The sequence below is a fragment of the Borostomias antarcticus genome (genome assembly GCF_949987555.1).
Source record: "Borostomias antarcticus genome assembly, chromosome: 6".
NCBI lineage: Eukaryota > Metazoa > Chordata > Actinopteri > Stomiiformes > Stomiidae > Borostomias > Borostomias antarcticus.
Genome location: NC_140239.1, coordinates 6,921,696 through 6,936,695, shown reverse-complemented (window position 1 = coordinate 6,936,695; position 15,000 = coordinate 6,921,696). Strand labels below are relative to the sequence as shown.

The 15,000-nt window shown below is 51.1% G+C and overlaps 1 protein-coding gene across 1 annotated transcript in view; it reads right to left on the bottom strand.

The window, feature by feature from the left end:
- Positions 1-3,739: 3,739 nt before the first annotated feature.
- The window catches only part of ntrk2a (neurotrophic tyrosine kinase, receptor, type 2a), a gene marked incomplete at both ends in the record, with an annotated part of 44,501 nt that continues 33,240 nt past the window's right edge, over positions 3,740-15,000 (bottom strand). Inside the window, 4 exons of the mRNA XM_084439350.1 lie at positions 3,740-3,925; positions 5,083-5,241; positions 10,629-10,875; positions 12,116-12,288. Coding sequence (XP_084295476.1) covers positions 3,740-3,925; positions 5,083-5,241; positions 10,629-10,875; positions 12,116-12,288 — 765 coding nt within the window. The remainder of the gene's footprint in view (positions 3,926-5,082; positions 5,242-10,628; positions 10,876-12,115; positions 12,289-15,000) is intronic.

The following is a 15,000-nucleotide window of genomic DNA, read 5'->3' as shown; positions in this document are numbered from 1 at the left end:
GGGAGAGAGACAGAGAGGAGAATGAGAGAGAGACAGAGAGGAGAATGAGAGAGAGACAGAGAGGAGAATGGGAGAGAGACAGAGAGGAGAATGGGAGAGAGACAGAGGAGAATGGGAGAGAGACAGAGAGAAGAGAGGTTCCAGTGAGCAGACAGGCTGGACCAGACAGCGGAAACACAGTTAAATCACTGATCTACCGGCCCCAAGCTGGAGAGAGGAGAGAGGAGAAGAGGAGAGGGGAGGAGTAGGAAGAAGGGGAGAGGGGAGGAGAGGAGATGGGAGGGGACAGGAGGGGACCAGAGGAGAGAGGAGAGCAGAGGAGCTACAGAGTCAGATCAGATCACTGTGCTTAGAATTTATTAATTGATTTAAATGAATGAATTAGAAAAATCCCAAACAATTCATTTTAATTTAAGGAGTTGATTACTGTAACTGGGTCGAACTTCAATCACTGGGGTACAGTATATATATATATATACTGTATATATTTGGATTGGAATGTCTGGATTGGACCCCCCCAGACCTCCCTCTCTGTCTCCCGTCACCTCTCCATCTCTGCCCAGCTCCTCTGTCAGACGCCATGACACCATTACACGCCATTACACGCCATGACACCACTACAGTCTGCTTCAGACAGCATCTCCAGCCTGCTTCAGTCTCAGACGCAGCACAAACGCTCTACTTCTGGATATTCACATATTGTAACATGTTTAGTTCATTCCTCTTGTATTTCAATAAAAAAAGAAAGATAGCACACTGCCAAGGACCAGTGTTTGGGATGACCAATCAGACAGTAGTGATAGCTCCGGTGTCTTATGGCGCCTGGCTTTGGAGGCGTTTGTGATGGTCACCTACTCTTCAGACAGGGCCACCCTCATTGGACCACTGAGACACGCCGCGCTGTGATTGGAGCCCTGGGGGGCACGACGGGAGCCAATTCGCAGCCAGGGACAGCTTTGTGAGGCTTCTGTCGGAGAGGATTCTGGGAACGCTCAGTGAAGCATCATTTAGGAGGGTATTTTGTATTTGATTGGACCATCAAGCTGTCAGTCTGATGTTTGGGTTGGGTCATTTGGTCCTTGGTGAAAACATTAGCTTAGAGTAACTCCAGTAACTCCATCAGTAATTGTTACGCTTGGCTTCAAACTATTTATGTACATTAGATACACACGGTTGGTACAGAGAATGTTTGTTTTGAAATTACACACAGCACAGACAGTCAGATCCACATCTGTGTGCCGCTCACAGGGGTGGAGTTAACACCCCCGCCCATTTCCACCTGAATGGCACCACAAAACAGTGTGACCAATATTGTTATCTTAGATACAGTATAATTATTGGACATAGTTTTCTATTATACCTGTACATACTGTACCATACACAAACATACACGCACGCACACACACGCCTGCGCACAAGTGTGCACACCCTTACAAATAATACCGTTGGCAAACAATTAAAAAATTGGCTTAGAATTCAGAAAACAAGTAAAAAAACACAAATATCGATAACATCAAGTGTTGAGCATAAACAAATAAATCACATACATTTACAGCATTATATCACAAAACCATTACTAATAAAACTGTCTTCTTGTACATTATAACCCCTCAGTCTATGTATCTTTAATGTGCAGAATGTGTGAGAGGATGTTAACATTTGCTGTTTGTGTATGAGTGTAGTGGTAAATTGCCCACGTAGATTGTCTGTTGATGAACTATATGTACAATATGTATGTGTGTGTGTGTGTGTGTGTGTGTGAGAGAGAGAGAGACAGCCATAGGAATGTGAGGTGTGTGGGTTACCAAACCACCCAGACCACTTTGTGATGGATGTTGGCACTATAGATACTGTACCTCCCTCTGTCTCTGTAGCCATTCAGCCCTCCCTCTCTCTCTCTCTCTCTCTCCCACTCTCTCTCTCTCCATTGCCTTTGCCCATCTCTTTCTCTCAATCCCCCTCTTTCTTCATTAAGAACATACTCTGTATTGGATTCAATACACAAATTGGCACCCTCTTATCTCTCTCATCCTCTCCTCCCCTCTCTCCTCTTCCCTTCCCTCATACTGTATGTCTTCTCCTCCCCTGCTCTCTCCTTCTCTCCTCCTCCTCCTCCTCCTCCTCCACTTCCCATTCTCCTCCAGTTACCTCCCTCTCTCCCATAAAACAATCAGTCTTAAATGTCTGAGTGGAGAGTGTGCTAATGGCTAGCATTAGCTCAGTAATGAAATATACATTACACCATTACTGGGCCTGCCTGGCTTCAGCACTGCAGGGCTAAAATAATAAAACATGCACAATTCAATTTCCTCCTCAAGCCCTTTGAGTGTGTGTGTGTGTGTGTGTGTGTGTACTGTACTGTACGAGAAGTGATGCGGTTTGGAACGGTGTGTATGTGTGTGTGTGTGTGTGTCGACAGCCCTGATCGAACAGCGCTTGCTTTGACCGCGCCTCAAACGCGATACTCAAACCCCGCGGTGAGCTGACCACAAGACCCCCGCCCTCATCTGGATTCAGGACCACCACCTGGGGGGGCGGGCGATCGGAGAGAACGCCGGCCACATGAATATATACTGACCTATGACATCATCACACGAGGCCGGCGCTGGAGCATCCTTGACCTTCGACCTCCTGTGTCATTATCCCATTCCGTCATCACCCTCAATCAGGGCTGACCTGTGCTCACTACTGGGTTATGTTGTGTTGTGTAGCGCCAGTGCAGTGTTGTTGTTGTTGTTGTTGTTGTTGTTGTTTACCAGTCTGTTTTCCTAACAGTGTTGCAGGCAGGCAGTCACAGGCAGAGAGAAAACAGGCTGGCCAGTGCAGCCCGATGGCAGACACACCGCCGGACCCTCCGCAGCTGGTCAGTCTCCTGCGCTCATCCAAATTAAAACAGATCAACCCCCCCCTGACCCGCTCCGTTTACCGTAGCGGCGGCGTAAGCGTCGGCCACCGTCTGCTGCGTCGACAGTACGCGGGGGGGGGGGGGGCGTGTTGACGGTCGTATACAGTAGGTACAGTAGGCGGCTGTGGATGTGCTATACGCATGGAGCCTACAGGTATGGATGCTGCGTTGATGTAGGTACTGTATTTATGTACAGGTACTGTAAAGAGGCGGAGACGCGCGGGTTTCCGACAGCCCCCCTTCCCCCAAAATAATGTCCAGTGTTCAGTTTGCCCGATGGATTACAGCCCGGGGGGGCGGGCGGGGAGGGGGGGGGGGGCTCGGAAAGTACAGAGCAGCTCCTCCAGAGTCCCTCAGTCTCTCACTATTTATTTACACTGGGCGGTAGAGTCCAGCCCAGAACTAACACCCCCCCCCCCCCCCCCCCCCCCGTAGAGTCCAGCCCAGAACTAACACCCCCCCGCGCACCCCAGACGGTTCAAGCCCCTCCTCTGTTCATCCTATTAACCATGGAGGGACCAGAGCCTCCGGGCCAGGAGAGGAGAGAGGCCTTCCACAGTCAGTCTGTCTTAATGTCTCTTGAGGAGGATAGAATAAGAGAAGGAGGGAGGGAGGGAGGGAGGGAGGGAGGGAGGGAGGGAGGGAGGGAGGGAGGGAGGGAGGGAGGTGCATGAAAGGCCAGAACTAGGAGGTGGAGGGAGGAGGGAGAAAGTCGGAGAATGTTCTGATTGCCTTTAGTTGTTGGTTCGTAGCTTCACACTCGCGTGCCCACACACACACACACACACACACACACACACGCACACACACACACACGCACGCGCCCTGGCCCCCTCAGCCCAGTATGTCCAGGTAGACGGGCGAAGCCTTGGCCAGGGTGAGCAGCAGGGTGTGGATCTCCTTGATGTTGAGCCTCATGTGCGGCTCCCTCTGCCAGCAGCCCAGCATCAGGTCGTACACCTCCTTGGGACAGGTGCGCGGGCGCTGCAGGACACGCCCCTGCGTGATGCACTCGATCACCTGGTGGTGGGGACGCGTGCAGAGAAGGAGGGGAGAGTTAGAGGTGTGTAGCGCTACCAGTACGAACCGTTAGCATAGAGGTTTGTAAAATGAGGTTGGGACTGTAAAGTTAGGTTGGGACTATATAAAGTTTGGTTGGGACTGTGTAAAGTTAGGTTGGGAGTGTGTAAATTTAGACTGGGACTGTGTAAAGTTAGGTTGGGACTGTGTTAAGTTAGACTGGGACTGTGTTAAGTTAGACTGGGACTGTGTAAAGTTAGGTTGGGACTGTGTTAAGTTAGACTGGGACTGTGTAAAGTTAGACTGGGACTGTGTAAAGTTAGGTTGGGACTGTAAAGTTAGACCGGGACTGTGTAAAATTAGACCGGGACTGTGTAAAGTTAGGTTAGGACTGTGTAAAGTTAGACTGGGACTGTGTAAAGTTAGGTTGGGACTGTGTTAAGTTAGGTTGGGACTGTGTTAAGTTAGACTGGGACTGTGTAAAGTTAGGTTGGGACTGTGTTAAGTTAGACTGGGACTGTGTAAAGTTAGACCGGGACTGTAAAGTTAGACCGGGACTGTGTAAAGTTAGACCGGGACTGTGTCAAGTAAGACCGGGACAGTGTAAAGTTAGGTTGGGACTGTGTAAAGTTAGACTGGGATTGTATAAAGTTAGACTAGGACTGTGTAAAGTTAGACTAGGACTGTATAAAGTTAGGTTGGGACTGTGTAAAGTTAGGTTGGGACTGTGTAAAGTTAGACTGGGACTGTGTAAAGTTAGACCGGGACAGTGTAAAGTTAGGTTGGGACTGTGTAAAGTTAGACTGGGATGGATAAAGTTAGACTAGGACTGTGTAAAGTTAGACTAGGACTGTATAAAGTTAGGTTGGGACTGTGTAAAGTTAGGTTGGGACTGTGTAAAGTTAGACTGGGACTGTGTAAAGTTAGGTTGGGACTATGTAAAATTAGGTTAGGACTGTGTAAAGTTAGGCTGCGACTGTGTAAAGTTAGGTTGGTTGGGACTATGTTTAGGGTTAGGACTATAGAGGGTTAGGGTTAGGACTATGTAAAGTTAAGTTGGGGCTATATGGCGTTAGGGTTGAGACTACAGTATGTAAAGTCAAGTTGAAGGTGTGTGTAGTAAGTAGTAAGAGTTGGTGGAGCAGTCAGGGGCTGACCTCGTTGTTGGACAGCTGGTACCAGGGCTGCTTGCCGTAGGTGAAGATCTCCCAGAGCACCACCCCTAGGCTCCACACGTCGCTCTCTGTGGTGAACTTCCTGTACATGATGCTCTCCGGCGGCATCCAGCGTATCGGCAGCATGGTGTGACCGCCCACCTGCGCCAACGAACACACAACAGACCCGGTCAGCGCGCACTCCAAACAACCCTTCAACCTGCGGAGAGACTGTTATTCAATCCTGCAAGACGCTAAACTAGTAAACACAGTCGTGGATACATACACAATGACAGGAAGTAGTCATACACCATACACTTAGCCCAGCATCCAGTCTGAGTCCGGTCCGTACCACTGAGCTTGATATTGTAGTCTTCGAGAGACGCCATAAATTCAAGGAAGTTGTTCACCGGCTTCAAAGAGAGTTCCCTGACCCTAGTGTGCACTAGTCCAGCAGGGCTGGAGATTTTCATCATCGCTGGTATGTCTGACGTCTCTAATCTCCCTTCATCTCCGGTCCTCCTCTGTCCTCATAACTCTACTCTACAGCTCTCTCCCAGGCCTCTGGTCTCTCCTTCTCTCTACTGAGCTGCACAGTCTGTCGCTCTACATGTTCTTGTTCTTGGACGAAAGCTTGTAATATGAATTCTAGTGTATTTCTCATTTGAAAGACTTAGCCAAATCTAATCATAATCGGCCTCGTTCTGACATGGTCCTGTTTCCTCCGACCTGCTGTGTTGTCAGTCGAGGGTCAGTTGGGGCTGTGTTGAGGGTCAGTTGGGGCTGTGTTGAGGGTCAGTCGGAGCTGTGTTGAGGGTCAGTTGGAGCTGTGTTGAGGGTCAGTCGGGGCTGTGTTGAGAGTCAGTTGGAGCTGTGTTGAGGGTCAGTCGGGGCTGTGTTGAGAGTCAGTTGGAGCTGTGTTGAGGGTCAGTTGGAGCTGTGTTGAGGGTCAGTCAAGGCTGTGTTGAGGGTTAGTCGAGGCTGTGTTGAGGGTCAGTCGAGGCTGTGTTGAGGGTCAGTCGGGGCTGTGTTGAGGGTCAGTCGGAGCTGTGTTGAGGGTCAGTCGAGGCTGTGTTGAGGGTCAGTCGGGGCTGTGTTGAGGGTCAGTCGGGGCTGTGTTGAGAGTCAGTCGAGGCTGTGTTGAGGGTCAGTCGAGGCTGTGTTGAGGGTCAGTCGGGGCTGTGTTGAGGGTCAGTCGAGGCTCTGTTGAGGGTCAGTCGGAGCTGTGTTGAGGGTCAGTCGAGGCTCTGTTGAGGGTCAGTCGGGGCTGTGTTGAGGGTCAGTCGGGGCTGTGTTGAGGGTCAGTCGAGGCTGTGTTGAGGGTCAGTCGGGGCTGTGTTGAGGGTCAGTCGGGGCTGTGTTGAGGGTCAGTCGGGGCTGTGTTGAGAGTCAGTTGGAGCTGTGTTGAGGGTCAGTTGGGGCTGTGTTGAGAGTCAGTTGGAGCTGTGTTGAGGGTCAGTCGGGGCTGTGTTGAGAGTCAGTTGGAGCTGTGTTGTGGGTCAGTTGGGGCTGTGTTGAGAGTCAGTTGGAGCTGTGTTGAGGGTCAGTCGGGGCTGTGTTGAGGGTCAGTCGAGGCTGTGTTGAGGGTCAGTCGGGGCTGTGTTGAGGGTCAGTTGGAGCTGTGTTGAGGGTCAGTTGGAGCTGTGTTGAGAGTCAGTTGGAGCTGTGTTGAGGGTCAGTTGGAGCTGTGTTGAGGGTCAGTCGGGGCTGTGTTGAGGGTCAGTCGAGGCTGTGTTGAGAGTCAGTTGGAGCTGTGTTGAGGGTCAGTCGGGGCTGTGTTGAGGGTCAGTCGGGGCTGTGTTGAGGGTCAGTCGAGGCTGTGTTGAGGGTCAGTCGAGGCTGTGTTGAGGGTCAGTTGGAGCTGTGTTGAGGGTCAGTTGGAGCTGTGTTGAGGGTCAGTTGGAGCTGTGTTGAGGGTCAGTCGGGGCTGTGTTGAGAGTCAGTTGGAGCTGTGTTGAGGGTCAGTCGGGGCTGTGTTGAGAGTCAGTTGGAGGTGTGTTGAGGGTCAGTCGGAGCTGTGTTGAGGGTCAGTTGGAGCTGTGTTGAGGGTCAGTCGAGGCTGTGTTGAGGGTCAGTCGAGGCTGTGTTGAGGGTCAGTCGAGGCTGTGTTGAGGGTCAGTCGAGGCTATGTTGAGGGTCAGTCGAGGCTGTGTTGAGAGTCAGTTGGAGGTGTGTTGAGGGTCAGTCGGGGCTGTGTTGAGGGTCAGTCGAGGCTGTGTTGAGGGTCAGTCGAGGCTGTGTTGAGGGTCAGTCGAGGCTGTGTTGAGAGTCAGTTGGAGGTGTGTTGAGGGTCAGTCGGGGCTGTGTTGAGGGTCAGTTGGAGGTGTGTTGAGGGTCAGTCGGGGCTGTGTTGAGGGTCAGTCGAGGCTGTGTTGAGGGTCAGTCGGGGCTGTGTTGAGGGTCAGTCGGGGCTGTGTTGAGGGTCAGTCGGGGCTGTGTTGAGAGTCAGTCGGAGCTGTGTTGAGGGTCAGTCGGGGCTGTGTTGAGGGTCAGTCGGGGCTGTGTTGAGAGTCAGTCGGAGCTGTGTTGAGGGTCAGTCGGAGCTGTGTTGAGGGTCAGTCGGAGCTGTGTTGAGGGTCAGTCGGGGCTGTGTTGAGGGTCAGTCGGGGCTATGTTGAGGGAGGGGAGGTGGGTGGAGTTCTATAGCCAGAAAGCATCAGATGTCTTCACCAGTTGTTTAATTTATTCATCGATGTTGATAGTATCAAACTCTACGACGTGGTTCAGCTTCAAATATTGATGCTGTGCTCTTAGTGCCAGGATGCGCGGCTGTTAACAATATCCTATCTACCTTTTGTGCGTGTGATCGTGCACGTTTGTGTGTGTGTGTGTGCATGCGTGTGTGTGTGTGTGTGTGTGTGTGTGTGTGTGTGTGTGTGTGTGTGTGTGTGTGTGTGTGTGAAGAGGAGGAGGAAGAGGGAGAAAAGTCCCTGATTAATTGTTCTTAACATCCTGGCTTCATCAAATATTAAGAGAGGCAGGTTTTGCTGGCCTGCTTTTAGACTCTGAGTGGAAGAGTGCGTCTCTCTCTCTCTCTCTCTCTCTCTCTCTCTCTCTCTCTCTCTCTCTCTCTATCCCTTCATCTCTCTCCATCCCTGCCTCTCTGTTTACATCCCTCTCTCTCTCTCTTGCTCTCTCACTCTATCTCTTTCTCTCTATCTTATCTCTATCCTCTCTATCTCTCTCTTCCTCTCTCTCTCTCTCTGAATTTGTCTTCTTTATTCCTCTCTCCTCCTCCCCTCTCCTCTTTCTCTATCCACTACTCTCTCTCCTAATCTCCTCTCTCTATCCACTACTCTCTCTCCCCCCCCTCTCTCTCTCTCTCTCTCTCTCTCTCTCTTTCTCTCTCTCCCTTTGTCTGTCTCTCTCTCTCTCTCTCTCTCTCTCTGTCTCTCTCTCTCTGACTTATAAATATTCATAGTTAACTTGCCCACTGCAGAGCGCCTCAAAGAGGAAACGCTGGGGATTGTGGGTTTAGCTGAGTGACCTCTCGGAGGCCGCCATCGTAGCCATGGCAACTGGCCGGGCCTCCCAGGCAGCTTTTTTTGGGGGGGTTTGTTTGAAGGCCGGTTGCGTGGGCGGGGCCTGTGTGACACCCCGCCCACTCCCCCTGTTCCAAAACTCTTGGTTCTTGGTTTCCCTGTGTTTCTATGACAACGAACAAGCTACAGGAGATCACTGTTTTATTCTGTATTAACTGTAAAAATGGAGAACGCTGGCTTTTATATACAGTAGGCCTGGGCACAGGTACACTGTACAACTAACTAACTGTCTGTCTGTCTGTCTGCCTGTCTGTCTGTCTGTCTGTCTGTCTGTCTGTCTGTCTGTCTGTCTGGGGGTTTAGTGACGTTACTAGTCTAAATACCAGGCAGGAGAGGTTGCCAGGTTCACCTTGTGATCTTCTATGACTCATTGCTGCTCTGACGTACACACACACTCTATCTCCCTCCCTCTCTCTCCCTCTCCTACTCTCTCTCTTCATCCCTCTCTCCCCTCCACTCTCTATCTTCCCTCTATTTCTTCAGACTTTCCGCCTCTCTCTCTCTCCCACACACACACAAACACACACACACACAACACACACACACAGACAACACACACAGACAACACACACAAACACACAACACACACAAACACACAACACACACACACACACAACACACACACACACACAACACACACACACACGACACACACACTCCGTTCTGCCTCTCAACCTCTCCTTATTTTTTTGTCCTCCAACTCACACACTCTCTCTCTTGTATCATTATTTGTGTCTTTTCTCCCCCTTTCTTGTAGCTCCCCCAACCTCCCTCCCTCCTTCCCTCCCTCCCTCTCCCCTCCTCCCCTCCCCCCCTCCCTCCCTTTCCCTCTCTCCCCTCCCTCTCTCCCTCCCCCCCCCCCCTCCGTGTCTCTCTGTGTAGCTGGTGCTGCATACTAATATCTCTTTGATGACTTGCTCTCATAAGGGTCGTCTGATATAACTTAGCCGTCTGCGCTGCCTGGGCCCGTTGCCATGGCTACGCCCCAGTGGTTACTTTCATGAAAAGGGAAGGAGGAAGAGGAGGAGGAAGACGGGTTATGTGTCGTCACGCACCGGGAGTACATTAGATTACGCGTAGAGAAAGAGAAAGAGAGAGAGGGGGGGGGGGGGGGAGAGAAAGAGGGGAGAGGGACAGGAAGACAGTCAGAGAGACAAAGAGACAAAGAGAAAGAGACTTGAGAAAGAGAGAGGGGTTAGAGAGTCCACTTTTCATCCAGTCACCTTGGCTTGACTACCACATTCCATTTCCTGCCAACCCCCCACCCCCCCCCCCCCCCCCCGCCCACAACACGACCGCCCCCCATCCCCCTCCTCCCCCTGGCCGGAGCTGTGTTCAGCTCACTCAGCACTGGATGGTTAGCAGGCAGCTTTTGTTACTAGACCACACTAGCGCTGGCTAGGCTACAAAGCTGCACTCTGTACAGCCATGCTCTTCCATCAAACCACACTAGCGCTAGCTAGGCTAGCACAGTATACCATCCTGATACTGTTACATCTATAGATACTGATATCTCTACACTGATACTGATATCTGTTATGCTGATATCAACGCTTTTTTCGTCTTTGGTCTTGTCTTCGTCTTTGACAATATTAATAGCAACATGCACTCTACGTGTACAGTAAGCTCACAGAAATCACCTGGCTGGTCAAGTCATTTTTACAGTCATTACAGACTTAAGTCAAGTCCGTACGTCAATCAGACACAAAATCCACATACCGTATATATATATAGGCTCAATCTACACAGTCCTACACGCTATCAATCTACATTACACATGCATTCTCGCTATATAGGCTAGTCAGTATGTCATAGCATACACTATGACCTGGTAACAATAGTACCTTAACGGTACGGTTGGGGTCATCCAGGCGGTCTCCAGGGTCATCATGCCCATGCTTGAGGGGAGTGAGAGAGACCCATGCAGGGTGGGGGGGGTGGGTTGGGGTGAGGGGGGGAGGGGGTGGTGGAGGGTAAAAGAGGGCCAGAAAAGAGGGCGACACATACACTTACCCTGTAGTAGTCAGTGCTGTAGACGTCCCTGGACATGCCGAAGTCTCCGATCTTGACCAGCAGGTTCTCGCCCACCAGGCAGTTGCGCGTGGCCAGGTCGCGGTGGACGAAGTGCTGGGAGGCCAGGTACACCATGCCGGCCGCGATCTGCTGGGCGATGTGCAGCATCTGGGCCTGGGTCAGCTCCGCCGGACGGTTGTTCTGACCGTCCGCCATCAGGACCGCGTCCGGCCCGTGTGCCCTGGGAGACGGGGAGCGAATACGTGTGTGAGCGCGTACGAACAGCACACACACGTACACGCACGTACACACACGCACACATACACACGTGCACACACGCACACAGACACACACGCATGTACACGCACACAGACACACATACACATGCACATACACACACACACACACACACACACACACACATACACACAGACACGTACAGCACACATACAAGCATGTACACACACACGCACACAGACACGTACACACACGCACACAGACACACACACACACATACACATGCACACAGACACGTACACACACGCACACAGACACACACACACACATACACATGCACACAGACACGTACACACACGCACACAGAAAAACATGCATGTACACGCACACACACATACACACACATGCACGCACGCAAGTGTACACACAAACACACACATGCACACATGCGCATGTACACGCACACGCACGCATACACACACCCAGACACGCACATACACATATACACACACATGTACACACACGCACACACACACACACACACACACAATGAACACCAACTGCAAAAGTCTTTGATATAAATCCAACGTTCACAATGAATGAATGGGCGGAATAACGTACAGTATCGCTACTGTACAAGCGACCAAAGGCATTCCGATGAATACTGCTTCAGCAAGCTATTGAATATGCTGCGTTCTAATGAACAAACATCTTGAGACGAGCGCAATGAGCGCCTCCTGCAAAATGATGCTCCCCCGTCCGTTTGCGTGAAATAGCTCGCTAGCCTGCCACGGCTTCCGGAATGGGGAAGGAACGCACACACACACACATGCACACGCACACCCACACCCACAGTCACGTATAAAGTATAAACAGTAGGTTGGAGGTAGGGCGCGCTTATCAAAAATCCTTGTAGAGTACGGTGCTGGACTCAAAAATGAAATATATTTAGACAGGGCTGTCTTTGAAAAAAGAACAGAGAGAGCAGCATGTTGATTGACGCTCTGATGAAGGTTTTCCCGCCAAAACGCCTCAGCGCTGTTACCAACTGTCCAAAATAAATGGTGAGTGGGAATTTCTGTCTCTGAGCTTCTGCTCTGCCTGTATTTTTTTTCAAAGACAGCCCTGTTAAATAAGGTTTAGGGGTTACACGCACACACACACGCGCGCACACACACACACACACACACACACACACACACACACACACACACACACACACACACACACACACACAGCTGTACCTGAGGAACTTGTTGAGGTCTCCGTGCTTCATGTACTCGAACACCATGATGAGCGGGTCGTTTTCCACACACACGCCGTAGAAGGTGACGATGTGCTCGTGCTGCAGGTTGGTCAGAAGCTCCGCCTCCCGGTGGAAGTCCTTCCTGGCGTTCTCACTGGCCTCCTTCAGAGTCTGGACACACACACACACACACACACACACACACACACACACACACACACACACACACACACCACACACACACACACACACACACACACCACACACACATACACACACACCACTCACACATACACACACATACACACACACACACACACACACACACACACACACACACACACACACACACACACACACACACACACACACACACACACACACACATAACCACTACTTATTACTGATGTATTACCATAATTCCATAATTGTCTGGAATCCATTAAGAGAACATGAAAGTGGCTCTCAGAGTAAATATGATTAGTTTTAGAAACACAATGTAAATCCTCTGACAGAGACCAAGGAGGGAGACTTAAGAGACTTTAATGTAATTTACTGAAGCTTTAAGTGTTTACAGCGTACAACACACACACACACACACACACACACACACACACACACACACACACACACACACATCCCACCAAGGGGAACTGCCGCAGGACTATGAGCCAGACACTTTCATATGTGTTTGTAAGTGTTTACAGGGTCCGACAGTGTTGACATCAGGAAGTGTCCAGCTCCTCTGAGGTCATGCGTCGGACGCCTCCCCTCCCGGAGCTCTTAGTGCCGTCGTCACGGAGGGGCCACAGAGTTTCAGGAAGTGGAACTGATACCCGTATTCATGTCTACAGATGCACTATAGGAATGCGGCTCCTTTATGAATAATTGATGTGTTCCTACATTATGTGACATGGAATGAAGGATCTTTTTATAGAAGAGAGGAGAAGAGGAGGTGGAGGTGGAGGAGGAGGAGGAGCAGGAGGAGGAGGAGAAGATTCAGGGATGACCCCACGACCCCCAAGAGAAAATGTTGTGGTGGCTTGAAACATGAGGTTTCTACACCTCCACCAAGCCCCCGCCTTCACCATCCGATCTCTCTCTCTCTCTCTCTCTCTCTCTCTTTCTAGCCCCCTCCTCCGACCTGTCAGATAGCCGGAAACATGGGCCGGTCACGCCTCTAACACGCCTGAACATGATACCGTATTATGCAGCATGACCGTCAGCACATATATGACCCTTAGCACACGTGACATTAGCACGTCTGACCTCTGCTACTGGACATAAGCCCCTGTGATGGCTGCTGTCTAACATTAGCGTACACGACTGTAGGAGCGATCATTGTAGCTAGCGTTAGCCTGCGTGGCTGCAGGTATGATCGTTAGAGACAATGACAATGGCTGTACGACCTACATAACTGCAGGTATGGACGCTGTAACTAATGTGACCCGCTAAACTGAAGGAAACCCACTGTAATGTTAGCCTGCTGTACATGACTGATCATGTGTTGCTTAAAGGGGCACAGTCACGCTTGCTTAAGTTGATATTATTTGGATTAAATGCTTAAATTATAAAGGTAGGCCTTTTTAAAATCACCACCAGTAGCCGTTTTCCTACGCAGAAGATGGAATCACGGAAAAACTTCAAAGGGAAAACCAGTTTTCCTGACGGTGGTTTTGAAAAAGGCCTACTGACTGTAAGTGTTTAATCCGAATAACGCTAACGTAAACAAGCGTGACCGCGCCCCTTTAATTAGCGTTGACCCGCGAGCGCACCGTCGCCTGTCTGACCGCGCCGGAGCAGCCCTGACCGAGCGCACGCCGCTGCTTCTGGTGTGCCGTCGACACGTCCGTTTAGCCCGGGCGAGTACGGGCCGCTCGCTACGCCGGTGCATTAGCGGATGACTAATCTGGAGGAGAGCGGAGGACGTGATAGATGGCGGCGCCGGGCGTAGTACGCCACGGGAGCGCTACGGCAGCGTGTTCTGTTATGGCTGACTGATGTTGTTGCTTGTAATAGTGTTCCCATTACTGGGCATTACCGCCAGTAGGAATATGGAGCACACAGAGGAGAACACAACGGTCATATATCTGTCACTTCTGGCAGGAGAGGAGAGAGGAGGGGAGGGGAGGGGAGAGGGGAGAGGGGAGGGGAGGGGAGAGGAGAGGAGAGGAGAGGAGGGGAGGGGAGGGGAGAGGAGAGGAGAGGAGAGGAGAGGAGAGGAGAGGAGAGGAGAGGGGAGGGGAGAGGGGAGAGATGAGGAGGGGAGAGGAGAGGGGAGAGGGGAGAGGGGAGAGATGCGGAGAGGAGAGGAGGGGAGAGGGGAGGGAAGAGATGAGGAGAGGAGAGGAGAGGAGAGGAGAGGAGAGGAGAGGAGAGGAGAGGAGAGGAGAGGAGAGGAGAGGAGAGGAGAGGAGAGGAGAGGAGAGGAGCAGGTGATGTGAGGAGAGGAGAACAGGTGAGGTGAGGAGAGGAGAAGAGGGGAGGGGCGAGGAGGGGGACAGGTGAGATGGGAGGAGAGGAGAGGAGGAAGGAGGCTGGGAGTGGGGAGGAGAGGTGAGGAAGAGGAGAGGAAGAGGAGAATGCTGAGACAGGAAAGACAAGGGAGGAGACGAGGGGGAGGGGCCTCCCTCACAGTTCATATATTTTTAATGAAAACCATCCCATAAGATCCTGTTTCACCAGAGCATGCATTCTCTGGACGAATCCCACTGGTCGATTTTCCTTGGAAAACTGGAGAGAACGCTAAATCTGTCTGTTAAAGGACATATAATGTCAACATGATCATAGAAATATAACCCAGAGGACAGACACGCCCCCTCAGAATGTTGGTGACATAAATGGGAAGATTCGAACTATGATATACCTACAGGGTAACCTGAG